Here is a 26,788-nt window from a genome sequence, read left to right on the forward strand (position 1 = left end):
CCAATTCATATTCCTCCTCGGGAAGGCTACTGTCCTGCCTTTCATGAAGACTGGAAAAGAAGGTCTTCATCCTCTGGAATATCACCCCATAGCCCTGACCCGTATCTGCAAGCTGGTGGAAAAGATGATCAACTATCGATTGATATGCTACCTGAAGAAGAATGCTCTTCATTCACTTTATTAATCTGGCTTCCAGAAGTTGTATTCAACAACAGATGCTCTTGTTCATCTTGAGTCCTCAATCTGTGAGGCCTTTGCTTGTCGCCAGCATCTCGTCTGCATTTTATTCAACATACAGAAAGCATACACCTCAGTTTGGAGTTTCTGCATCCTTAAGGAGCTTGACAATTTTGGCTTACAGGCAAATTTACCATAAATAATTGGTCAGTTCTTGGGCCGTCACACTTTTAGTGTCTGCTTTGCCACAGAAATATTAGCACCACATATTCAGGAGGACAGGGTTCCTCAGGGCAGTGTCTTTATAGTGGCCCTAATTACCATCATAATAAATGGGGTAGCAGCATGGGTTCCAGTTGGTGGGGTGCTGACTGAGGAACTCTGCTACACCTTTACCACATGCTAGTTAGACCCAAACTGGATTATGGGGGTGAGGTGTACTCCTCAGCCACTGAGGCTAAACTCAATACACCGAACTCTTTTTATCATACTGGGGTGCACCTGGCAACCAGTGTCTTCAATTCTTCGCCAATCCCAAGTCTACTGATGGTTGCTGATGAGCCACCCTTTAATCTTCGACGCCATTGTCTCCAGCTACAGTGTTGGTTTTGTCTCCATCGCCTTCTGCAGTCTGTAACCAACGCTTGTGCAGTTGACTAGACTATGTCCCCACACTACACTTGTAATCCAAGCCTCCTGTGACCTTTAGCTTTAGGGGAAGGGAAGGTGTGCTTCTTCTTTGTATTCCTTTTGTCCAGATATGCTCCAAGTGGTTCCCTAATGCCGCTCTGTGGATTCTCTCTGAAGTTCAAGTTTGTCAGAATTTTAATGAAAGTTAGTTCTTATTCCTTCCCTGTATGGTTCATTCTCTTTTTCTTAGAGCATACCTCCTCTCACAGAGGGATTATCCCTGTTTACACCTATCGCTGTAAGTTTGATGCTGCAGAGGTGGGTTTTCGGGAAGTCTTTCATAACTTCTGTCGGATAGTAGTCTCCCCACTATGGCATCTATTTTTATGGCAGAGTTTTCAGGTATTTTACTTGTCTTTAAGATTATTTTTACCCAACCTTATAGTGCTTTCAAAATTTGTAGTGATTCTTGCAGTGCTCTCCAGGTCATAGCTAGTGTCTCATCATCCCATCCCTTTGTTATAGCTAATTTAGAGTGACTGTTTCTCATTTGACATCGGGGCCAGAACACCAGTTTTTGCTGGGTTCTGACCCATGTGGGGGAAAAGGGGAATGAGCAAGCTAACGCTGTGCAAAAGCAGCTGCTTCTTGCCCTGTGGTACATCATTCTCCTCTACCTACCTCTAGTTGGCAACGCTGATGGGATGCCGTCAGAGAAAACAAGCTCCACGGCATCTGTCCTGATTTGGGGACCTGGAGATTTCAGGGATGTGTCGCGCTGCTGGAAGACTGCTTTGGCCCGCCTTCGCATTGGCCTCACATGGCTCATTCATGGTTTTTTTTAATGGAAAGGACACCCCTGGTCCCATTGACTGTTCAACACTTCCTGGTGGAGTGCCCCAGTTAAGAAGCTCTTCCGTAGTGAGCATCTCTCCGAGTGCTGGGAATGAGCAGTGAGCATGAAGGGGACGTCCTCTCCTTCATGGAGAAAGCCGGCTTTCTACTCAAGCTTCGAGTTTTATCTATTAATGTTTAAATAGTTTCAGGAAAGTTCTACGCTAATTATAATTATTTTTTTGCCTTGCATTATTTGTTTTTAGCCTAGTGTTTTGTTTAAATCGGCGGCATATGACCTAAGCTGTTGTGTCACTAGCGATGTAATTACGTACCTCAATCGATCAGTCAAATTTCTCCTCCTTTTTTGAATTGGTATGTAGAGAGTGGTTTTACACCATCGTTCTTGGTATCGAGTTGCATGTGTAGATTTCCTAGGCTTCGGTAGCTCTTTGGTGAAAATTTGGTTTGGGTTATACTGAGAATGTAGCTAACCCACTTTTGTTGCTTTTGCTGGGCCATGCAAGATTTTTTTTACTGAATGGGGTTTAGGGCTTCACCCTGGTGCCTCCAGCCCCCTTTATGGAAGACCCAGGTAACAGTGGAGAACAGCACATGCTTGGGAAGTATTTATGTCTATGCATGGTAAGCACAGAATATCCTACCTTAAGAAGAGCATAGGTGCACAACTGGATTTAAGATGCTATAAATTTTCAATTGGTTGATCTCTTCAGCTGCTGTCAAATTACTCTCTTCCTCAGAGTTTTCAGTGTTTGTAGCAAGGCTCCAATGCCACATGCTTAATAAATTTTAAATGATTTACATGAAGAGCAACATCACTTGAATGCCATTGGACATACTATTTATATACAGCTTCTTTTAATTTTTATAATTTTAATTATTCACGTCAAACTGCAGAGAATATACTTAAGCTTTTCTTTGCTTTATTTTGTGTCTTAACACTTTGACTGGTAAAATAGTCCATGATTCTGGTTCTGTAGTTATGCTGGCATCTGTTTTCTCAATGACCTTTAATTTCTCCGTAACAGTCAGGACATTGTTTCCTTTTCATTCCACTTCTATTAGACACCATTGTTAATTAAAATAGCTGTGAGTTCAGTAAATTAAAGATTTTATCAAAGAATTGCAGGAGCTCTGCACTGTTTGGCTGCCACCAACCGATTAATGAATAGGCTTGAAAAGGACATAATGGATGCGACTGTTAAATCTAGGTTTCACAGTACAGTAAGCCCGCCTCCAACGTATATTCTTACAACGTGAATTCACTAATACACACAAAATTAATGTGACAAATGTATTTGCCGAACACGAAAAATTCAAATTTTCGCTGTTTGTTAGCAAGTTAACACAGCGTGGTTCCCTCTCGCATCTCCCGAGTTGTCTCCCTCAGCCCCAGTCTCATCATTCTCGTGTAAGCTGTATTCGGGTGAAGAGCTGTGCTGTTCATAGTGATACTGTATACTTTTTGCTGTCTTTACTGTTCCTTGGGGAAACAAACCCTTGAACAGTATGGCTCCTAAATGCACATTACAGTATCTGCAAGTGATGCTGGAGTAAAGAAAAGCCATAAAGTGACCACATTAGAATGAGAAAATTAAATTTTTTGATAAGTTAGAAAGTGGTATGAGTGCAGTAGCCTGCCTGCCTTGTATGTTGTTAACTTGTAATGAAGCTATAAGAGTTGTTGAAAAATCATTATGATACTCTAATGTGGCTTAGAAATAAAGAAAATATAATACTGTATAAAACTATAAAATAAGAAAAATGAAGAACATCAGTGTATATATGTGGGAAGTGAATGTGTTGAGGCTCTGGGTTATGGGTATATGTAGCTGTGTGGCTGCACTCCCTCTCTATGTAACGTAATAGCATACACACAGCTGGTGCTGCGCGGTGGCATCCACATGTCAATGAGTCAGCTGATGAGAATTTACGTCGTGGCGTTCCCCAACTCTTTTTAATCTCATTAAATATTTAGTTCCTCAGATGCGGATTCCATTAACACTCAGTTTTCAACGAACTTAACCCTCAAATTGGAGGAGTATTATATAAAGCTGTTTTTTTAAATCTGAAGCATGATCATTTCATCGTTATGCTTTCAAGTATTGAATAAATAACCAGTCTCACAAAGTTAATATTTCTCACTTGTAAGTTTCAATCAGCTCTTGATTCTTATCCACACCAATATTGACTTCTTGCACAGTGCCTTGTTTCTTTCTTTAGCTACTCTTTTAAAGCTATATATTTTTTTTTTCTTACAGGGTTACGTAGGTGCTGCACTGGTGCTGGGAGGTGTTGACAAACATGATTCCCACATATACTCGATCCATCCACACGGTTCCACTGATCGCCTCCCATATACTACCATGGGTTCAGGATCCTTGGCTGCCATGTCTGTTTTTGAAGCTCGTTGGAAGCCAAATATGGAGGTAAGTGTGAATGCTTGAACCTAGAATGGTTGATATTTGTCCCTGGAAATGGAAAGAGCAGCTGAAGATGGAAGATTCAACAATGAACTGGCTGAGATAAGTAGCTCCAGTCAGTAGCTCTGGAAATATTGGTTCTATTTGACATACAGTAGACCTTCGTCAGCCACTGATTTCACAGACACGGATCCCAGGTCTCCACAGGTTATACTCTCTATACAATGTCGCCAATCATGGCATTGAATTTTAAGTATCCACTGATTAGTGTTGCTTCTTATCCCTGTGCAGTCTAATGTAAATGTGAAGAGTTAATAAAAATAATACTATTAAATAAAATAAAAATAAAAATACTGCATTGCCAGTTGGCAATCGTTTCACGAAGGACACAGGAGTGCGCTCCCCCCCCTCTCCCTCCCATGATTGTGAGCTAACACCACTGACGTAAGAAATATATATTCACTCTGTTTTTTACTTTATAATGATTATTTCTTTTAATCTTCAGGGATGTGGTACCTCCGCTTTTTTTCCTCATCGTTTTAGGCGACCCATGTGAATCGCGTAGATCTGTTGAGAATTTATTTATTTATTTTTTTTTTGGGGGGGGGAGGGGGTGAACCATGACGAGAGAAATGTTTGACAATAAATAGCAATAATTGACCCTCTAGGGTCGATGGGTCTGCTGCGAGTGGACGATGCGCCAGTATGCTGTACTGAGTATAGTGGCTGCACTCTACATGTTCATACATTACATTGTATACTCTACTGTGATATCCCCATTAGCCGGAACAATAGGTGCACAGCACTTCCGGGGATGAGAGATTTCTGGCTAACCAGACGACTTTCTCAAACCCGGAATAATTCCTTATCCCCGGAATCTTTTCCGGTTACTGGGAAAAGTTTCCGAGTGTCTAAACTAGACATCTTGCACAGATGGACACTAGCCCACTTTTCCAGAATGTTTTTGGGTGCTGGGATGTTTCCTTGAGTAAACTACCAGAGTCCATAAATGCAGTTCACTCTGTTTCCTCACTGTTTAAATACCGTATATAAATTCCTCGTGGCACTTAGTATTTCAGCTATTACAACACAAATTTGCGGAGCCTTCTTTGTGTGTATTTACAGCTGATTCGCCAGGCAAGAAGATGATGGTGGCAGTGTGCATGATGGGGGTTGAGGGAGGGAGTTTTGAGAATTGCAATTTTTTGCCAGGTAGCGACTTATCCTCCTAATATTACTTCTTAAGTAATTAATAGATGTTTTAATTGCCTGTATGTTGGCCTGGCGAGTTATTGCTAGGCATTAGCATACCTAGGTATAAGCTAGGCGTCGCATTCTGGACTATATCACAAAAACTGGTTTTTAGAAAAAATTAGAATTTTGTTCTTTTTTTTTACTGGGAATAGCCCACCCGGGCGCAAGTCAACGGCCCACAGCGGGGCCTCGGGGGCAAAAAATAAGAGTAAAAATAAATTAAAAAAAGAAAAGAGGATTATATTAATCTACACCACGATGATGCTGGAAAACCAACTTTTTGAAGGGAGACAGATTGTATGAGTATGGAAACACAGAAGGCAGAGCATTCCACAGTTTGGCTGTGTGAGGAAAGAAGGATGTACTATAACGGTTTATTTTAGTGTGATTAACATTCACAGAAAAACGGTGGGTACCACGGGCAAGACGATTGTTACAAGCCCATGGCCTTGCCGACAGTACACAGGATGCCAAATCCACTGAACATTGCCTGTTAAAGTACCTCTAAAAGAGAGAGAGTGAAGCAACATTGTGGCAAAGAGAAAGGGAAGAGAGATTATCAACTAAAGGAGGAGAGTTAATAAGATGAAATGCCTATGATTCCACCCTATCTAACAGTTGGACAGAAGAAGAGCCACCACGGATACGAGAGCAATGTACTCCAATTTAGGACGAATGAATCCCTTATAAACTTGAAGCAACTGCTCAGGAGTGAAGTAGTTACGGCATCTGTACAGCATTTCCAGCTTTTTGGAGGCAACTTTAGCAATGAAACTCCATTTCTTTACTATAATAATCCAGAATAGTTGATCTAAAAGTTTGATTAAATAAATCTATTTAAAAATTAAAAATCTATATAATAAGGGCATGAATGAAGCTTTGTTACAGCACACTGTTATTTTCCACTCCCATGGAGAGGGGGATTAGTGGGTTTCATATAAGTGACCTGACCTGACACAATTTCAGGTGGAGGTAGGGTGGGGGATTAGTGGTCTCATATTAGTTACCTTCTGATGGAATGTCAGGTCACCTGTTCTTGGGTGGGGGATTAGTGGGTCTCATGATCTGAAGATTACTTGAATAAGCACGAAACCTAAAGTATTTTTAGGGAGGTTGTGATAAGTATAATTGAGCAAAATTGTATCCCTTCAACATTACGTAACATAACATTTTAAAGTATGGAGAGAGATGGAATGGAAATGAGTGTTGTCAAGCGCTCCACAACAGCTGATATTTAACTGGCTACCATGCAGTTACACACACGCAGATGTGTCATACACGAAGACCTTCACTCCTCATGCTTGCTGTCTTAATTCCCTTGTTTTTTTGTTTTTTTGTGTGTGTGTGTGTGTGTGTGGAAACAGTTTATTTAGTCAGAAAAATAGATACAGAGTGGATAATAATAACAATATTAACATGGCTGAGCCATTTGAGAACCTGAGCTCTCTTTGAGGCACCTGATATATACTATACATTTATCTCAAGGAAGTATTATGTAACATTTAGTATCATCTGGAATAGTACATTAGCATGGTGGTAATAAGTACATCTCATAGTGTTACCACAGTTATCACTTTAATATATATTTATTTTATTATTTATTATTTTTATTTATTTTTTATTTTTTTATTTATACATACATATACACATACATATACATATATACACACACACACACATATATATATATAAATAAATACATATATACAGTATATATATATATATATATATATATATATATATATATATATATATATATATATATATATATATATATATATATATATATATATATATATATATATATATATATATATATATACCGTATATACTCGTCTATGAAATGGACTGATTTGTGATATTCTCGTTTATAGAGTGCGACCCAAGTTTTTGGTGAGAACATAAGGCACAGAAACACTACGTCCTATAAACTTGTTTCCATTTATTATCCACGAGCACTACTGCATGAAGCAGCGGGTAGTTTTCAACAAAAAATATTAATATTTCCATTCAAGAGTATTTATTCAAGTCAATTAGGAGGGAGATATTATTGTAATACAACAGTTTTTAACTAAACCATTCGAAAAGTGATTCTGGTAACATCTTTTGAGCGAAGAAAGCCAGTCATTGTTTTCATCACAATTTTATCCACTTTCCACTGTAATACGTCTCGTCATTTCAGCAAAAAATATTACATTTCCGTGAATGTATTATATCCATTTATAAATAGAATATCATTGTAATATAACGGGAATTTTAACGAAACTATTAGCGAATAACATCTAGAGAACATCGGAGCTTAGGTAGTCTTTTGTTTTCGTATATGCTCTATCTATTTTACATTTAAATACATCACGTTTCAGCAAAACTACTATTTATTCTAGAATGTCTATATTTTATTCAAGGCGCGGTTTAGATGCGTGTGATGTAACAGTTTTTTAACTTCAGAAAGCGATTGAATCTGATGGCGCACCTCTAGCCGCCCTCTGTTCAAGGAAAGGACTGGGAGAAAGCTGTTTGGTGCTGCGAGGCGATGACAAAATGGTGCGGGTGGTTTAATGAAAATATTCAGAAATAGTATCAATATTTATTCAAGTCAGTGGGATATTATTGTAATACAATACAACAGTTTTTAACTAAATATTTAAAAGTGATTCACGGGTAACATCTTTTTGAGCAAGAGGCTCGCGAAAGTCATTGTTTCATCCTGAATTTTATCCACTTTCCGCATGTCATTATGTGTTTCAGCAAAAATATACATTTCTAAATGGAAGGTATTATAATAAACACAGTAGCAGATAGAATGTCTTCCATATAACAGTATTTTAACGAAAACTATTAAAATACGAGTAACATCTCTTGTTATCAAAGGAAGGTTAGGTAAGTCTTTTCATTTCTTGCATGTAGTCTATCCAAATTACATTAGAAATACATCCGTTTCAAGCGAAAACTTACTATTTATTTCTGAGAATATGGGAAATGTAATATTTTGCTACCAGAGCCAACGTGAAAGTGGACATCGTTCAAAAGATATTCCTTCAATTAATATTCTATCCTAATTCACTTGTGATGTAAAAGTTTTTTAACTGAAAACGATTCGAAAAACACGTGTACCGTCTAACTGATACGGCAGAGCCCTGGTCGCGAAGGCTTTGTGTTTGCATCGGCCCTTCTTAAGCAGCTTTTAATTTTAGCGTACGTTGAAATTGTGTTTACCGGTGTATTCTTATTTTCTTGCTTCTTATTTTCCAGAAATATGACAAGATTTTATATAATACAATGTTACGGTACTTTTAATTTACAAGTATTCATTTTTAAAAATACAGAACACCAAACAAATACTAGTACGGATATTTGCGTGACTCTCCCGCCAAAAAAGACCAAACAGCTGGTACTCTCTCCCTCAGCCCTACCAAAAATAGCCCAACATCTTTCTTGTTTATTCTCTTCCAATTTCTCACTTTAACTGGTATTTTTTACTTCATATTGCCTACATCAGATAAACTACAGTAATTGAGGTTAGATATTGTTATAAATTTGATTACCGGGTCCTGGCAGGTACCGTTAGAACCACCTGACCCTACCAACAGTGTTGCAAGTCAGACAGCATTTTTTTTTTTTACATTTTTGGTGTCTCCATTTGTTAATTTTTTTTCTGTGGGGTTTGCACAATAGTATACTGTTTTACCTACAGTATTGTAAAACGATTTGGGAAAAGAAATACTCGGTAACTTAAAATTTTAAAAGGAAAATTTTGAAACTGGCAACTGTGTGTAGATGACCTGACTCACATCATATTGATGTTTCAAATTTAATTAACAAAAATTTATGTATCTATAAATAAACTTTTAAAAATGAATACTTTATGTTCTACATACTCCTGTGCATACCATACCATGCATTTGGCTACTTTGGGCTTGCTATGATGACGCAAGAGATCTGCCCTGGCAACTGTACCGACACTCACAGCGGGTGGTGCGTTGGTGCGTCGTTTCCATTGTTTACTGGTAGTTACTGGTAAATATTTTTCAACCTAACGAAACTATTACCCGTATAGAGGTCGACCCCCAACTTTTTGCCCAAAAATTTGGTCTTAAGAACTCGTGCTATACACGGGTATATACGGTATATATATATATATATATATATATATATATATATATATATATATATATATATATATATATATATATATATATATATATATATATATATATATATATATATATATATATATATATATATATATATATATATATATATATATATATATATATATATATATATTGCAATTTAAAAACATAAGTACAGTTGTACCCCACTTAACGCGGTCAATTGAACCCAGAGGGTCCCGCGTTAAGTGAAATCCGCGTTAAGTGAACAACAGAACATATGGGATTAATTCCAATAGAACCCAGCCCGACCCCCAAACTCCACTTTTTGACGACACATAACTATGTTGTAGTAAAAATTCTATCTTAACTTTATGATGGTATGAAAAAACAAGTAATATAGAAGAGGTTAGGTTAGGAAAGATAAAGGTTAACATAGGAAAAATGAAGGTTACCTTAGAGAAACTAAAAGTTAGGTGGAACACTTACGGTAGTAGAAGAGATGGGTCGGCATACGGGGATGGAGGCTGGTTCCGAGGCAGAGGGCAGATTACTGGCCCTCAGGTGAATCACCATTACTAGGTGAATCAACATCACTGTCACTTACAGTTGTCAGGGCTTCCCTGACAAATCCCTCAAAGTCAACTTCACTTTCACTATCACTGGCTTGGGCTGGCTGTGGTGGGTTGCGGGCGAAGAACTCGGTTATGCTTTGCTGACGGCTGGTGTTGATGTTGTCGTGATACACCTTGATGTATGGCTCCATAGCCTGCACCAGTCGGGTATGGAAGACTTCATAGCGTTCATCGTCATTGTCGCGGGAAAGGACGGACTTAATTTTTTCTGCAAACTCTATGGCACACTTAATATCACTATGACTTAAACTAGGTTCTTCGGAGAATGACGCACCTTCTTCCTCCTCTTCACTGGCGTGTTCTTCTTCCAACATCTCGTCGGCAGTCACTTCAGGATCTGTGATTACCTCCAGGATGTCTTTGTTGGTGGTCTCGGAGAAGCCTTCAGCTGTAATATTGAGCGCAGCTTCTCTGGCAAGGTCCACTGCTACTGCAACAGTCTGAACCTCACCAGTCACAGGTTCACTCCTCCTCTCACCTGGTATGCCATGCAACACATGTCTCCATGCGTGACGAATCGTAGCAATAGTCAGCAGATCCCATGCCTCCACCAAGAAGTCTACAGCTTGTTTAACGTTAAACTTCTTCCAAAATTGTTTGACGAGAAGTTCTTGAGTCACCGCCTCTTGTTCCTTGTCCTCGTCGCTTTTGCTCTCGCTGTCGGTGTCACCCAGCTTACGCAACTCATCCTTGGTGTTGGTAGAGTCGTTCAGGAGCTTGAACTTCTTTGCAGAGTACGCAGCTTTCACATTGCAGATCAACTCCTGGTCCATGGGCTGGATTAATGACGTAGTGTTGGGAGGAAGGAAGACCACTTTTACGTTGGGGTGACGATCCATAAGTAGGGGCGAGTGTCCAGGTGCGTTGTCAAGGAGCAACAAAATATTGAATGGAACATTCTGTTGCTCGCAGAATTTCTTCACGTCGGGAACAAAACAGTTGTCAAACCAGAAGAGGGACAGAGAAGAGGACATCCACGCCTTACGTGCGGTTAGCCAGTGGACATTAAGCTTGTTCATGTCCATATTCTTGTAGGCGTGCGGCTTGCGGGCTGTGTGAATCACCGATAACTTTGGTTTACAGGTACCGGAGGCATTGGTGGTAAACAGGACGGTGATGCGTTCCTTCTGCAACTTCCGACCCCTTACCTTGCTGGCAGACTGGACAACGAAGGTCTTGGAAGGTAACTTTTTCCAGAAAAGACCAGATTCGTCCATGTTAAACACCTGGTCGTCACTGTACTGTCCTTCCTCCATAATCTCACGTAAAAACGGAGGAAAATCTCTAGCCGCCACACGGTCAGCACTCGCTTCCTCACCACCAATGTTGATGTTGGTGATCTTGTTCCTCTTCTTAAACCTATGCAGCCAACCAGAGGAAGCATTGAAGGGTTTGGGCTCTGCAATTCCCAGTTTACGTGACACTGCTGCGTATAGCTCACGTGCGTACTCCTGCACTGAGCGCGTGTCCACCGCCATGTTGCGTCGCGCCTGACGCACCAAATAACTCACCAGCAAATTTTCCACTTTTGCCAGCACCCTGTTCTGGCAATACCTGATAGATGAAGCACCTGCAGACTTTGTGATTTTCATGTGCTCTTTGATCTTGGCTGCATCCTTCTTGATCGTACGAATCGTAGATTCGTTGACGCCATGCTGGCGCGCGAGATCAACTTGCCGTCTTCCTTTCTCCAAATCTTGAACAATTTGGTACTTCACCTCGTAGCTTAATGAACGTCGTGTCTTCTTTGGCTTAGTGCCGCTGGGTCCAGGTAAGGAAAGGTCTCTCTCTGGGGGCGATGGTGGTCCGGCGGAAGCCATTTTACGGAACAATGGATGCGCGTTAACACGGTGTGGCCTTGAGGGATCAAACTGCCGCAGCTAGGTCAAGCATCGTCTCTCCTCCCTCCCCCTCCCTCCCTCCCTCCCTCCCCGGGGTGGTCACGTCATAATACTTTAAGCCAATTACAGCTAGCAGCAGAGGGGGGTAGGGATGCATGGACAATCACAGTCCGATACGTCATATGACGTCAGTGATAACGCAACAAAGACACACACTGCGCAACCTTACCGCGCGGCTTGCCCAAGCGGAGGGAGGAGGAGGGAGAGGCGAGGAGCACAGGCAGGCAGGCGGGCGGGTGGCGCGTGGGCAAAATCTAAAAATAGCATCTCGAGCCGGACACTCACCGCGTATATGTGGAAAAAATCCGTGTTAAGTGAAAGTTCAGCTCTGGCAAGGCACCGCGTATATGCGAAAACGCGCTAAGTGAAACCACGTTAGGCGGGGTAATACTGTATAATGGGGGAGCAGCACAACACGGTATGTACAGTAATAAGGTTGAACAAGAGGACAGAGCTATCAGGATTATGTCTAGTTGGCAATTATGTTTATTGCAATGGTAATTAATTATTTATTTACATGATAATTTCCGATAAAACGGTTTTGGTGGTACAATAAAAGCAGGTACTGTAAATAAAGTAAGTGTTACAAGAAGTATTAATACTTCGACAATAGATATTTTTTTAGAGATGATTTAAAGGAAGGGAGCGTAGTCTTTGCTCGGATGTGTGGGGGTAAGTTGTTCCACACCTTCACACCGTGATATTTTATGGAGGTCTGGGACTGAGAGGAGCGCATGGGGGGTGGTCTTACTAGCTCTGGGTGCCTTAAGTTGTATCTCTGATTATTCCGGAATTGGAAGTAATTATTGTCAAGCAAGTGATTGATAGATTTGTAAACAAAGAGGGCACAGCAGTAAGTGTTAATATCCTCGAATTTTAAAAATTTCAATATAGCAAATTTTTCGTTTGTGATCTGTTTTTTTTTCAAGTAGGTCATTGTCCGTACAACTCTCTTTTGTGCAGTAACCAGAGATTGTGTTTTTGAAGAGCCAGAGGCCCCCCATAGTGTGTGACAGTGTATCAGGTGTTGGTAAACAAGATCATGATAGATTTCTTTCATTGCTGTGAGAGTGAGTGACTGTTGAGTGTGATACATGATACCACACTGTTTATTGATTTTACTGTGAATGGTTTGTATGTGGTTTCTCCAGTTAAGTTTCTCATCAACAATAACTCCTAGGAATTTAGTATTTTTTTCGCATTTGAGGACTATATTACCAAGGTACAGGGGGTTCAAGTCTGGAGGTAAGTTTTTTCTTCTGTGAAAGATCGTGTCATCTTTAACCTAGAATAGGCAGACACGTCACTCATTTGACTGTAATACATACTGTAATCATACTTTTCATACAGTATTTATGGGTAACAGCTAAATTTTCCCAAAAAGAACAAAATTTACACTAAACAAACAAAACACGTGAATCATAGGGCCAAACGGAATTTTATAAAAGGAAAGACTGCTGTCCTGACTAATTCTTCTTCTAGTAAATCTTTCTGGTCCTTAACCAAAAACATCTGTCATAACTTCAGCACTTCCTCTTTTCCTCCTCTCTTCCATCCTGATAATTCTATAGCCAACTCTCCCCCTGATAAAGTTAATCTCTTTGGCACCTTATTCTCCTCTAACTCCACCTTAGATTATTCCAACTCTATCCCTCCTACTCCTGTCTCTCCTACTGAACCTATGCAATTTCCTATGCACACTCATTCGTTCATACAGACTGTGCCAAAAAAAAAATAATAATAATAATAATTATAATTATCATAAGGTCAAAAGCTAAAAGGGAATACAGTGTGGAGAGGGAGGGAGGAGCAATCACATTAGTACACAATATCACAAGAGTACAGGGTAATGAACAGTCCGTACAGTACTCAATACCACGCCAAAGTCATGACAATAACAGTGATGCACATTAATAGGAACGATGCAAAGCGATTGAAAGTATTCAGAGCACAGACGGCAATGTTCAAAGGTAGTGTAATAACGGCCTGGGTTCGTAGCCGGCACGCCGGTAACATACCGTATTTTTTGGCTTAAAAAATGCACTTTTTATGACAAAAAATATACCTTGAAAATTACCATGCGTCTTCCAGGACGTTAGTTGATAGTTGTAGCAGAGGTTTTCTTCGGGTCAACTGAAATCAGCCCTTACAAAGACTGTTACCTCATTACAGTACTTAACAATTACAAGTATTCTCTATACAGTACAGTCAACCCTCGCTTTACGCGGTCCCACATTCCGCGTTTCCACGTTTATGCGGTACCCTGCCGAAACAGGAATGCTCACATTCCGCGGTGCGTGTACCCCTTTACACGGAGAGCGGCTGGCGAGCCGCGCCATTTTTGGATCCAAACCTCCCGCCCTCTCCCGCCATCCGCCATGTTGTGTAAGCGGCGCGAGCATGGTGCACACAAGGTCGCCCAGTCATCAAAACATTACCGAGTTCTTCACCCGCCACCCACCACAGCCGGCCCAAGTCAGTGATAGTGATAATTATAGTGAGGATATGGACTTTGAGGGGTTTGACAAAGAGGCCCTGCAAGCCTCTGTGGTGGATAGTGATACAATTGATACAAGTGATACAGGTGAGGGCCAATAATCTGCCCTCTGCCTCGGAACCAACCGCCCATCCCCGTGTGCCCAGCCATCTTTTCTACTAATGTAAGTGTTAAAAAACCTAATATTATTGATATTTCTCTTAATTATTAATTGAGTGTGCATACCATCATAAAGTTAAGATAATATTTTTACTACAACATAGTTGTGTGTCGTCAAAAAGTGGAGTTTGGGGGTTGGCCCGGTCTCTATTTCAATTAATCCCATATGTTATGTTGTTCACTTTACGCGTTTCTCACTTTCCGCGGTACCCTGTGAGTTGAATTAACCGCATAAAGTGAGGGTTGACTGTAGTATATCTACCCAAAATTATGATTGGATTGATTGAAACAGTTTATTTAGCCAGAAAAACACAGATACAGAGTGGATAATAATAACAATATTAATATGGCTGAGCCAGTTGAGAACCTGAGCTCTCTTTGAGGCACCTGATATATACTATATACAGTGGGGTATGCTATAACGAACGGATCCTACTACGAATATTCCTATAACGAACGGTTTTACCTATAAAATTGAGAATGCTATAACGAACGCAACTCCTACAACGAACGCGGATGAATACCGGACTATTTCGCCTGGCGCATGAATATTGTTGTACTGTGACCCACAACAAGAGCGTCAGGCGCCATCTTTGTCTCATTGTGTAGCCAGTGCACCACTGTTATTGTTGAAATTTCGTCTTTTGATGTGGAAATTCGCGTTATTTGTATAACTATTTTGTTATACAAGTATACAATTGTAACAATGAGTCGTCCAAAGCGAGTGAGAAAGCTAATAACCCTTGAAACTAAGAAAGAAATTATAAAGAAACGTGAGAATGGAAGAAGCATTGCGAAACTTAGTGATGAATATGGGATGGCTAAATCGACTATATGTACGATTTTGAAGAATAAAGAGGAGTTAAAAACTGTGCAAGTGGCTAAGGGAATCTTTAGACTTAGCAAAGCAAGGTGTAATGTGATTGAAGAGATGGAAAATTTACTCTTAGTGTGGATAAAGGAGAAAGAAATGGCAGGTGGTAACATTAGTGAAGCTATAATTTGTGAGAAGGCTAAACAATTGTTTGAGGACCTTAAAGCCAAGACTCCCAGTGGAAGTGATAGTGATGTGCCAGTGTTTAGGGGTACCTGCATGCTGAATAACACTAAGGTAAGATAAAGTACTGTATTTTTTACATTTTCCACAATTTTTTCAGTGTTAAGCGGTTGTATTTGGGGGCCTGGAACGGATTAATCCTATAACGAACGAGGTTCTGGAACCAATTACGTTCGTTATAGCATACCCCACTGTACATTTATCTCAAGGAAGTATTATGTAACATTTAGCATCATCTGGAATAGTACAATAGCATGATGGTAATAACAACATCTCATAATGTTACCATGGTTACCGGTATCACTTCAATATTTATTTTTTTTATTTTTTTTATTTTTTTTTTTATACATAAATTACAGTGAAATTGAAAAACATAAGTGGAATGGGGGAGCAGTACAACATGGGTTGTACAGTAATAAGGTTGAACAAGAGGACAGAGCTGTCAGGATTATGACTAGTTGGCAAATATGTTTATTGCAATGGTAATTACTTATCTATTTACAGTGACCCCTCGTTTAACGAACGCCTCGGTTAACGAAATTTCGGTTAACGAACTGCTTTCCATCAGGATCTTCAATTCGGTTAACGAATTTCTTACGAACCGACCTCAACATGTTTTCGCTTGCACTGGCCGGGCAACCAGCTTTAGTATCAGTCCGCCAATACATTAATCGGTTCTAGGGCTTAAATTCCTTACTATTTTAGTAAATATCAAGAAGTTTATACTATTCAATAATTTTAAAAGTTTAATATTAAATTTTTTAGTAATTTTAACAATTATTGAACATAATTGAAGGTAAAGTGACTAGTTTAATGCGCGGCATCCAGCCTCTTAACACAGCAAACAGGCGTTAGTCTCTCTCTGTTTTCACTGGAGGTAACATCTTGCTTGAGACTCTCTTCAACTAAACGCTTTTTTTGTGTGTTTCCAAGCAAATTATTGGTCATTTTGAAATATATTTTACATATTGACAATATATAATGCAGTGCAGTGTTGATTTAAAGAAAATAATCTTGAAATACACCAAGAGAACTAAAATTTTATGGGTGAAACGGTGCCATGGGGTGACTTCTCTTCCACCCCAATGCCTTCTCTTCTTCCTTCTCTTCCACCCCCATTCTAATTCCCATCATCATCATCATCATCCAGGAGCCTTCTACATACACACCTCAAAGTAAGTGAACTTTTCTCCCATTTTTGTTGAATTTAGGAAATTTTCGGTGAGCTGGAACCAATTACCCAAAAACCCATTGAAACAATGGTTTCGGTTAACGAACGACCTTCTGGAACGGATTGAGTTCGTTAACCGAGGGGTCACTGTACATTATAATTTCCGATAAAACGGTTTTGATGGTACAATAAAAGCAGGTATTGTAAATATTAGTAGGTGTTAGAAGAAATATTAATACTTACACAATAGCTATTTTTAAGAGATAGTTTAAAGGAAGGGAGCGTAGTCTTTGCTCGGATGTGTGGGGGTAAGTTGTTCCACACCTTCACACCGTGATATTTTATGGAGGTCTGGGACTGAGAGGAGCGCATCGGGGAGGTCTTAGTAGCTCTGGGTGCCTTAAGTTGTATCTCTGATTGTTCCGGAACTGGAAATAATTATTGTCAAGCAAGTGATTGATAGATTTGTAAACAAAGAGGGCACAGCAGTAGGTGTTAATATTTTAAAATTTTAAAATTTTCAATGTAGCAAATTTCTCGTTTGTGTGATCTGTTTTTTTCAAGTAGGTCATTGTCCGTACAACTCTCTTTTGTGCAGTAACCAGAGATTGTGTTTTTGAAGAGCCAGAGGCCCCTCATAGTGTGTGACAGTGTATCAGGTGTTGGTAAACAAGATCATGATAGATTTCTTTCATTGCTGTGAGAGTGAGTGACTCGAGTGTGATACATGATACCGCACTGTTTATTGACTTTACTGTGAATGGCTTGTATATGGTTTCTCCAGTTAAGTTTCTCATCAACAATAACTCCGAAGAATTCAGTATTTTGTTCGCGTTTGAGGACTGTATTACCAAGGTACAGGGGGTCCAAGTCTGGGGGTAAGTTTTTCCTTCTGTGAAAGATCGTGTTGTGGGTTTTCTCAAGGTTTAAGTTCAGTTTATTACGTATTACCCATCTCCTGACTTTAGTTAATTCAGTATTCATAGTTCTCATCAAGGAATGGAGGTCTAAGTTGCTGGCATAGAGATTACTATCGTCTGCAAATAAGTTGTATTTTATGAGTGAGCTGGTGTGGACTATGTCGTTTATGTACAACAAAAACAGTACTGGACCGAGAATTGAACCTTGGGGGACTCCATACAAGATTGGCGAGGAGTCAGATTGGTGATAATTATAGCAGACATACTGCATCCTGTTGAACAGATATGAGGTAAACCAATTGTAGGACAGGCCCCTAATGCCGTAATGTTCAAGTTTTGAGGGGTGGATGGTATGGTCGACAGTATCGAAGGCTTTAGAGAGGTCCAAGAATATACCGACTGTGAACTGACTGTCATCAAAGGAATTTAAGATGTCATTAGTAAAGGATAGCAGAGCACTCTCAGTCGACCTTCTAGCTTTAAATCCAAACTGGGAGTCTGTAAAGATGTTATTGGCATTGCAGAAGGAATTTAGTCTATTACATGCTAGCTTTTCCAGTATCTTACTCAGGCTGGGAGGACTGATATTGGGTGAACAATAACAAAGCTCACATCTCAGCCTCACTAGCTCTGAGTGCTATGCAATTACATGCCATCACAGATATTTTTCCTCATTATCCCTCGTTTAGGATATTATTTCTCATTATTCCTCTTATAGTGATCATTTCTCTTAACACACTGTTTTTCGGGAGTGTATCCCAATCGTTAAATGAAGGATACCTGTACTGGACATTTAAAAATAAGCAACCTCCTACAGTCTGTCACCTCTCATGTGCCCACATTCACTGAACATTATTTAACCCTTATGCCCCCGGCTAGGGTGCTGCCGGCCATACCCCCAACACGGAGTAAAACGAGAAAAATCAATTTTTCCAAAGAATAATTTTTAACCTTTATAAATGATAAAACAATAAAAAAAGATGCAAGAAAAACTATACATTGTCACTCTATATTCTTCTGTGGCGCCTCAGTGGCGAGACAAATAAGGGGAAAGTTGTTTTTTTTACATCGAGCGCTTGCTGTCACTACGCACTTAGGGATCATTTTCCCGCTTGTCTTTGTGTCCGAGTTGGCCAATAATGCATTTATTTACTGATCATAATACTTATTTCCTATAAATAATTCATTTAGACTTTATTTTATTTGCATTATTCTTAATAAGAAGTTCTGAGCGAGACACACACACACAACTTTTAGTAATATTACTTTGAAACAACATGGTAAAATAGACAAACAAAAGAAGTTATTTACCAAGCAGCTTCCCTCTGACCACATGTAAGAGGGGGGAGATAAGAGGGCTAGTTTTAGCTTGTCTTTGTGTCCGAAGTGGCCAATAATGCATACATTTACTGATCATAATACTTATTTCCGATAAATAATTCATTTAGAATTTATTTTTTGGCATTATTTTCATAAAAAGCGCTTGACGACACACAGCAGTTTGTCGCCAGATCTTCGGCTGTCTTTGTGTTTTGGTATAGCAAGTAATACATAAAATAATAATAATTCCACAAATAAATACATTTATAACATAATCATGGCATTATTTTCCAGTAATACTACACTACAATACAACCACTGTACCATACTTTTAGCAATATTACTTTGATACAACATGATAAAATAGACAAACAATGAAAATTAAACCAACAAAGGTACGGTAGGTAATTCCGTTTAGGAAGCTTCCCTGTGGCTGAGGTGTGGCGTGACAGGCAAATAGTCACACGGGAACCTGATAACCCACGCTGGGCATTTAAACGGTGGCAGGAAAAGGCGTGTCTTCTGGAACGTCACCCGGGGCGCGCTGGTTGGGCCTAAGGGTTAATTACTTGTACTGCAGACATCCTTTTATCCCCTCAGTAATCTCTATCTGCATGAAGTCATCAGCATTCAGTAACAACTAGCTAAGGCAAACAAGATACAGGAATACCCCAGTTATTGCAAAGGATGTATTCCTAAAAGTCATTATCTGAGGTTATTAGGGACCAGGGTCATAGTAGATTTCAGATTCAGATTTGCCCCCGAGGGGGCTAGTTTATTGGGCACCCCCTTATATCCTGTGCAAGGTGAAGCACAGAAGCGTTTACAGCGCCCAACAGGGAAGTATGAAAAGTTCATACTTGCCTTTATGACTCGTACATTAAGGGCGTAAAAGCCTGAAGGGTCATAGGTTCTGTCAAGTTACATAAAGTGAGGGAATGATGAGTGTGTGGGGGGAAAGTTCCCGGTACATTTTATCTGTTTATGGCAAAGAGTGGCAGGTCCCTAATAATGTCAAATGCCAGGCCTGTGACTAGGAGGAGGGATATATGGTCTGGGAGGGAAGAGGTGTTGGTAACAGCTGGGGACCTATAGGAGGAGGTCATAGGGCAAGTGAGGATGTGGTGAGAGAGGGTGTGAGAGTCAGGTTGGCCACAAAGTTTACAAACAGTGCGGTGAGGCTCAGGGTTGCCAATGTACTTCCATAGGTACCTGTACCCTAGGCGCAGTCTCATGTATATAAGCTGTTGAGATCGAGTCAGGGATTGATATTCTTTGTAGTGGCGGTTGTCGTCACCGGTTACAGCGTATAGTGGTATAGTGTGACGCTACCCCGTTGTTTCAGGTGTGTCCAATTTTCGTTGAATGCCTCTCGTTGTGTGGCGTGTATGCGAGATTTGAGATGATTCAGGGAGAGGGCGAGAGTGGCTTCAGTATCTTCTTCTTGTGTAGCTTCTTTGGCAAGCCGATCCACAGTGTCACAGGCAGTTATTCCTATATGTGACGGGATCCAAAGAAACTTGACACGGATGTCATCAGTTTGTTCTAGCCCGGCAACGGCGGCTAGGGTGTGTTGGGCGGCAGGGGAGGAGGGGGAGGGTAATTTGAGCCTCGCTAGCGCAGAAGTGCTGTCACTGATTATAAGGAGGTTCCGGCGTTCAGTGCGAGCATAGGTCGCCCCCTCATGAATGCCCGCGAGGATGGCTATGCTTTCAGCATCAGTGGAGGAGGCCCAGTCGTGGACCCTGATTTTCCTGCAGGCCTGGCGCTCAGGAATCCACACAGCTGCCCCAGCGCTGCCCAGCGTGGTAACAGACCCATCACAGTAGACGAGGATAGGAGGGTGGGAGGTCTTTAGAGAGGAAGCGACATCATTAATCTGTTCAAGGCAGTTAAGTTTGAGCATATACCTCAGTTGGGTGGATTTACGACCAGGGAAGGTGTGGACGACAACATCAACACACGGGAAGGTCCACGGCGGTAGAGGCGGATGAGTGTACTCGGGAGGGAGAGAGGTCGAGGGGGTGTAGAGGTGATAACACAGGATGTCAGCAGCAGTGTGGACGGGCCAGAGTTGAGAGGGAGGGGGGAAAGTAATGGGGACAGGCCGGCGCAGGAGGGTGCTAAGATGTGAGTTCAGTGAGCGCGACAGGGGAGTCGGTTGCTCACTGCGAAGAAGTTTAACACCAAGGATGGCATTGAGAGCAGTAATTCGATCGCAGACGGGAAGCAGGATTAGTTCGCGCTGCATGACTTCTATTCTGGTGGTCATAGGGCAGCCGAGGATGAGTCTCATCAGGGTCATAGTATTGTACCAGTAAATATGAGGAATAAGTAAAATAAAACAAAAAATACTGCATTGCCAGTGGGCAATAGTTTCACTGCATGTGGGACATAGGAGACTTTAGCAACTGAGATCCCCAACACTGCCTCCCCCTCCTCCCATGATCCGAGTGTTAACTATTGTGCACTTAAGAAATGTTTATATCTTTTGTTTTCAACCTTATGATACAGTAATCATTTCATCATTTTTTTCTTCACATGTTACCTTAAAAAAAAAAATAATAATAACACACACACACACACATCTATCTTCTTGAAAATAAGGGTTTAAAGTTTATAATAACACAGCTTGGCCTGGTAGGGGGAGAGCTAGAGGAATGTTACTACAAGGATATTGTAACTTGGTGAAATGCCTAGTCCACACATACATTCACTTCACACACATACAATACTGCCCACAAATTTTTTGAGATAAAGATGCACTCCATATTATACAGTAAAATAACTACAAATACAGTCCTATTGAATTTGATTAACATCTAAACCGAGTGGTACCTCATGCAGAATATGAGAGCTGTGGCTAGTTGGCATGGTTTGGAATATTACTGTAGGGTATCGCAATTTTTCCTTGTGAATAAGAGGTTTGATTTACGAATATCGAATAGGGGTGTTAAAATAGCAAGGCATTTCTGTATACAATACAAGAAAAATTAAATTATACAATGTGTGGAAGGAGTTAGTAAAAAAGTAGGCAGTGCAGATGACTGTACAGTGAGTTCTGCTATAACGCGTGTTTTGACAACTCGAATTGGCTCTAACGCGATTTACGAATGGAAGAACAATATTTGTAAAACGCGAACGCTTGTTTGCTGCAACGCAATTTTTGCTTATTATTTCTCCAATTTTTGGGTATTAACTGTGAATATGGTAAAGAAGAATATCTCCAAGAAGCGTTCTGGTGATCGCATTCCCGGTGATGATCGTAAAAGAAAGGCTATAACACTTGAAGAGAAGCTCGATGTTATTAACCTCAAAATCACCCTTATCCCCCCATCAAGTTATTTTCATATTTTTTCAAGGTAAAGTGTTACATTTACTGTATGATTTCATTATTAGCTATGAATGTAACATTTATTTAGACTGTGGTAGCACAAACTACTAAATTTTTTTTCGCTTTCGAGTAATCTGCACCTAACCCTATTTTCTCCATAAGCCCTGTTATTTCTATTGCGCGAATTTCTATAACACGATGTTTTACAAGAACACAACTATCGCGTTATAGCAGAACTGACTGTAGTTGGACCCAACCTTAACATCAGATAAAACTGCTTAACATAAGGCTTCCAATTTCTATGATCTCATGATTACAAATCTAAAGCAGTATGATTCCTGTGAGTGATTTTTCTTTATTTAAAAAGTATTACATCATTTAATGTATTGTACAATGGATATTAAAAAAAAAAATTTCTTTGCAGTTGGATGAGGCAAAGCAACTGGTACGTGACGGGATAGCTGGTGGTGTATTCAACGATCTGGGCTCTGGTTCCAACATAGATTTGTGTGTTATCACAAAAGATGGGGCAACAATGCTCCGGCCTTATGATGTTGCCAATGTGAAGGGTCAGAGGTGAGGAAGTCTTTTGTATTTTCTTTTCTTGTTTTATGACATTTTGGCTTTTAGACTTTCACCTCAGATTTCCATTGCATTCTTTTTAGGAGTAAACAGTTTGGCGCCCGTATTATTAAATAACATCTTCCTTTGAAGAGGGTCGTCGTGTTTCTCCCCGAGTTTTAAACTAATGAGTCCTCAGGGACACCGCAGTACAATGTATTTAACGGGGTGGTGTGGCGGTAAAATTAATTAATTCCTATATTATAAATTAATTTTATTGGAATTAGTTAATTTTACCGCCACACCACCCTGTTCAGTACTGTACAGTATTGCGGTGTCCCTCAGAACTCATTTAGTTTAAAACTCTGGTTGAAACACGACGACCCTCTTCAAGGGAAGATGTTGTTTGATAATATGGGCTTAAAACTCTTGGGAGTTTTAGCTCCCATAAGGATCTTCAATTCGGATGGATATATTAGCAATAGGGGTTGGGTGTAAATGGGACTGCCCAGTATGGGCCAATAGGCCTGCTGCAGTTTCCTCCATTTGCCCTTATCAGTAACTTAGTTAACCTGTTCGAGGCACCCACCTCCTGTGCTATAGCTACTTTTTTTCAAATTCTCTGGTACTTGCAGCATCAGTTGCTGCAACTTATCACTTTGGCCGTGCTGTCGTTCTGTCGTAATGGACCATCAATGATTCTTCTTCTTCTTCTTCTAATCGAGTATGACACACACGAAAAACACATACAAACAAATAATAATGGGAAAATCCTCTCACAAATAATCAGAAACAAATATACTGTATTAAAAATGTGACAGTCTACCCTCAAGTCTACTCTGTGCTTTATTAATACTACAGTAAAAGTCCAAAAATCCAGATGCCAGGAATCCAGACCACCCGAGAATCCGGACTTTTCGAAAACTCAAACTTTTTAAATTTAGCGGTCTTTTGTGGGTTACGTGAATGAATGGAGTTGCTTTAAAAAATTAATTTACATAATTCTAATAATATAAGTACTAATTGTAAATTACAGGTAGCTAATTTTGTTAGTTTTGTAATTAGCTTGAACTGAAATGTAAAATTTGAGGCACTATAAATCTTTTGTGTAGGTGTGCATGCTTGAATGCCACAGCTGCACAGCGACAACAAACGACCGCGCGATCGCCACTTTAAAACAAGCAATCAAACTGTGACAACGTATGTAATTTTGAGTCCTACTCTTTCCATGTACAGAGTACAGGCCCATAATAATGGCCCCTAAAGTAGATAAACTTCAATGTGTGAAGAGAAAGAAGAACACATTGAAATTGAGAGACAAACTTGAAATAATTAAGAAACTAGAACGTGGTGAGAGCAATGCTGTTCTAATGGAAACATACGACATTGGAAAGTCTACAATTTATGATATAAAAAAGGCAAAGAATAAAATTCTAGAATTCACAGCTTCTGAGCCTTACATTAAAATTGCTGAAAGAAAAAGTTTACACTGGCCCAAATTAGAAAATCTTGATAAAGTGTTGCATGAATGGTTTTTGTTAAAATGATCAGAAGGTATGGCAATTTCTGGGCCGATACTTATTGCCAAAGCAAAGTCTTTTAAGGAGCAAATGAACATTGAATCAGAGTGCGCATTTAGTGATGGATGGCTTAGGAATTTCAAGACTCGTCATGGTATTAGACAATAAGTTTACATTTTTGTCTAGTGTTGACTTTATACTTCTTTAAAACTGCTCGTTTTGATAAATGAAGCATGCTTTATTTGCTAATGAATAAACTATCAAAATGTACCTGTTCATCTCTTCTTATTCCTCCTTAAATTTTTATTTTAAAAGTACTGCCTGAGAATCCGAAAATCCGGACCTACCCAATCCCCAAGCAGTCCGGATTTTTGGACTTCTACTTTATAACAAAAGCAACTGTTTACTACCCATTTGCCGATTAAAGAAAGAATGTTGCAATATTATGAAAAGTACAATACTGTACTCTGAAGTTTGGGAAATATTTCACTTTGGAGATGAGTTTTGCATGGATTGTGTGGTGGGTGACCTTAATATACAGTGCTAAGTTTGAGAATTTGAGGTGAAAATAGGCTTAATTTCAAGTTGGTTTGTATTATGTCAATATAATAGTCTTCATTCTTTTTCACAGGCAGGGGAAGTATGAGTACAAGCGCGGGACAACAGAAATCCTAACTACAACAGTTCGTCCTGTTCAGATTGTATCTGAGACAATCAAAAAAGTTGCAGTGGAAGAAATGGATACTGCTTAATTTTCATGTTATTTTATGTTTATACTAGTTTTATAATATATGTAAACTAGTATGGTCTCACAGATAAGTGTTGCCTGTGTTTACTTGAAGATCAGTGGTGTACTGTAAGTGAGATGAAAAATAGGATAATTGGTTAACGTACAGTATTTCATTAGAGTATTTAACAAACGGTTAATAAACCACAATATACAGGCCACAGCGTGTAACAAAAGTCCGGAATCATAGATTTATTTTATTAAAGGTTGAAATTATAGTCCATGGAGTGTCAAGCAATTATAAACAACTGTTTTATACTTTCAGTGACAGCATGCAGTGTATCCATACTGATTTTGTTACATTCCACTTGAATACGTTTTTTCAGTGCCTCAATTTTTCGTGGACGGTCGGTGTACACAATTGATTTCGAATGGCCCCCTAAGAAAAAATCTAAAGGAATCCGGTCTGGTGATTTGGGGGGCCATTCTACTGGTGCACATTGACTTGTCTATTTTCCTGGTATCTTGGAATCTAACCACCTACAGTATGTTTTATAAAAGGAAAGTGCGCAGGAGCCCCATCCTGCTGAAACCATAAACGTTGACGCATTGCAAGTGGCATATCGTCTAAATTAGGCTGCACGATTACATTCAACATTGCAACATATGTTTTCCAGTTGCAGTATGATCTTGATCCGTACATGTGCGTGGATGACTGCTCCTCTTCCTATCTGCTATACTTTCAGTTTCACAAAATTGTTTCACGAGCTTTGACACCGTTCCTTGTTGAGGCATGCTTGTTGTTGGATGTCGCAGGTGAAATTCTTCCAGAGTTCCTCTGGCTTAGGCCTCCTGTATGTAAGAGGACCAATTCAGCTCATTCTTGTAAGGTGTAATCAGTCATCATGGCCTATATCCTGAAAAAGAACAAAAATACCAAATTAGTTACGTAAGTATATGATTCCAGACTTTAGTTACACCCTGTATATCAAGAACTAAATTTGTCAAAAAAATTTTAATAAGAGGATATGTGAGACAAAGTTTGTATGTTTCATTGCTCTTTTTGGTGGTTAAGTAGGATTTAGTCTTACTTGAATAAAAAATGCAAGATATTTGTAAAATATTTTTTTCTTCACCCATATTGAAAGCAATGATAATGGAGAGGTGTAAATTCACTTAATAATGATATGGAATGCTAATGAGAAGTGAGACAGCAGCTGCTAATGGCATTGCTTCAGTGACTAATTCAAAAGAAAAGTCACAAGTGTTAGGGAATGAGTCTAGAAAAAAACATTCAGTAGTGGGAGAAAGTTAAGAATAAAAGTAAGTGAGGAAAGGAGACAGAAAGAAGAATGCTTGTTTGATATATTGAAGTAAATTTGTTGTGAATGAAGAGGGAAATGACTTGTAGAACTGTGCTTCTGAACATAATCATACCGAGTGTCAGATTTGGGAGCATTCAGAGTGTGTGGCCAAACAGAGCCCCCCACATTTTCAGGACAATAACATTTTGGGGGCACCCAACTTTAAGTATA

General features: G+C 39.7%; 1 protein-coding gene across 1 annotated transcript in view; it reads left to right on the plus strand.

The window, feature by feature from the left end:
• Positions 1-26,374, plus strand: part of LOC121866172 (proteasome subunit beta type-7-like) — a 76,880-nt gene extending 50,506 nt beyond the window's left edge. The window contains exons 4-6 of the mRNA XM_042365777.1: positions 3,924-4,091; positions 22,870-23,021; positions 25,158-26,374. Coding sequence (XP_042221711.1) covers positions 3,924-4,091; positions 22,870-23,021; positions 25,158-25,278 — 441 coding nt within the window. The 3' untranslated portion in view covers positions 25,279-26,374. The remainder of the gene's footprint in view (positions 1-3,923; positions 4,092-22,869; positions 23,022-25,157) is intronic.
• Positions 26,375-26,788: the final 414 nt, after the last annotated feature.

Source organism: Homarus americanus, unplaced genomic scaffold (assembly GCF_018991925.1).
Source record: "Homarus americanus isolate GMGI-L3 unplaced genomic scaffold, GMGI_Hamer_2.0 scaffold32583, whole genome shotgun sequence".
Taxonomy (NCBI): domain Eukaryota; kingdom Metazoa; phylum Arthropoda; class Malacostraca; order Decapoda; family Nephropidae; genus Homarus; species Homarus americanus.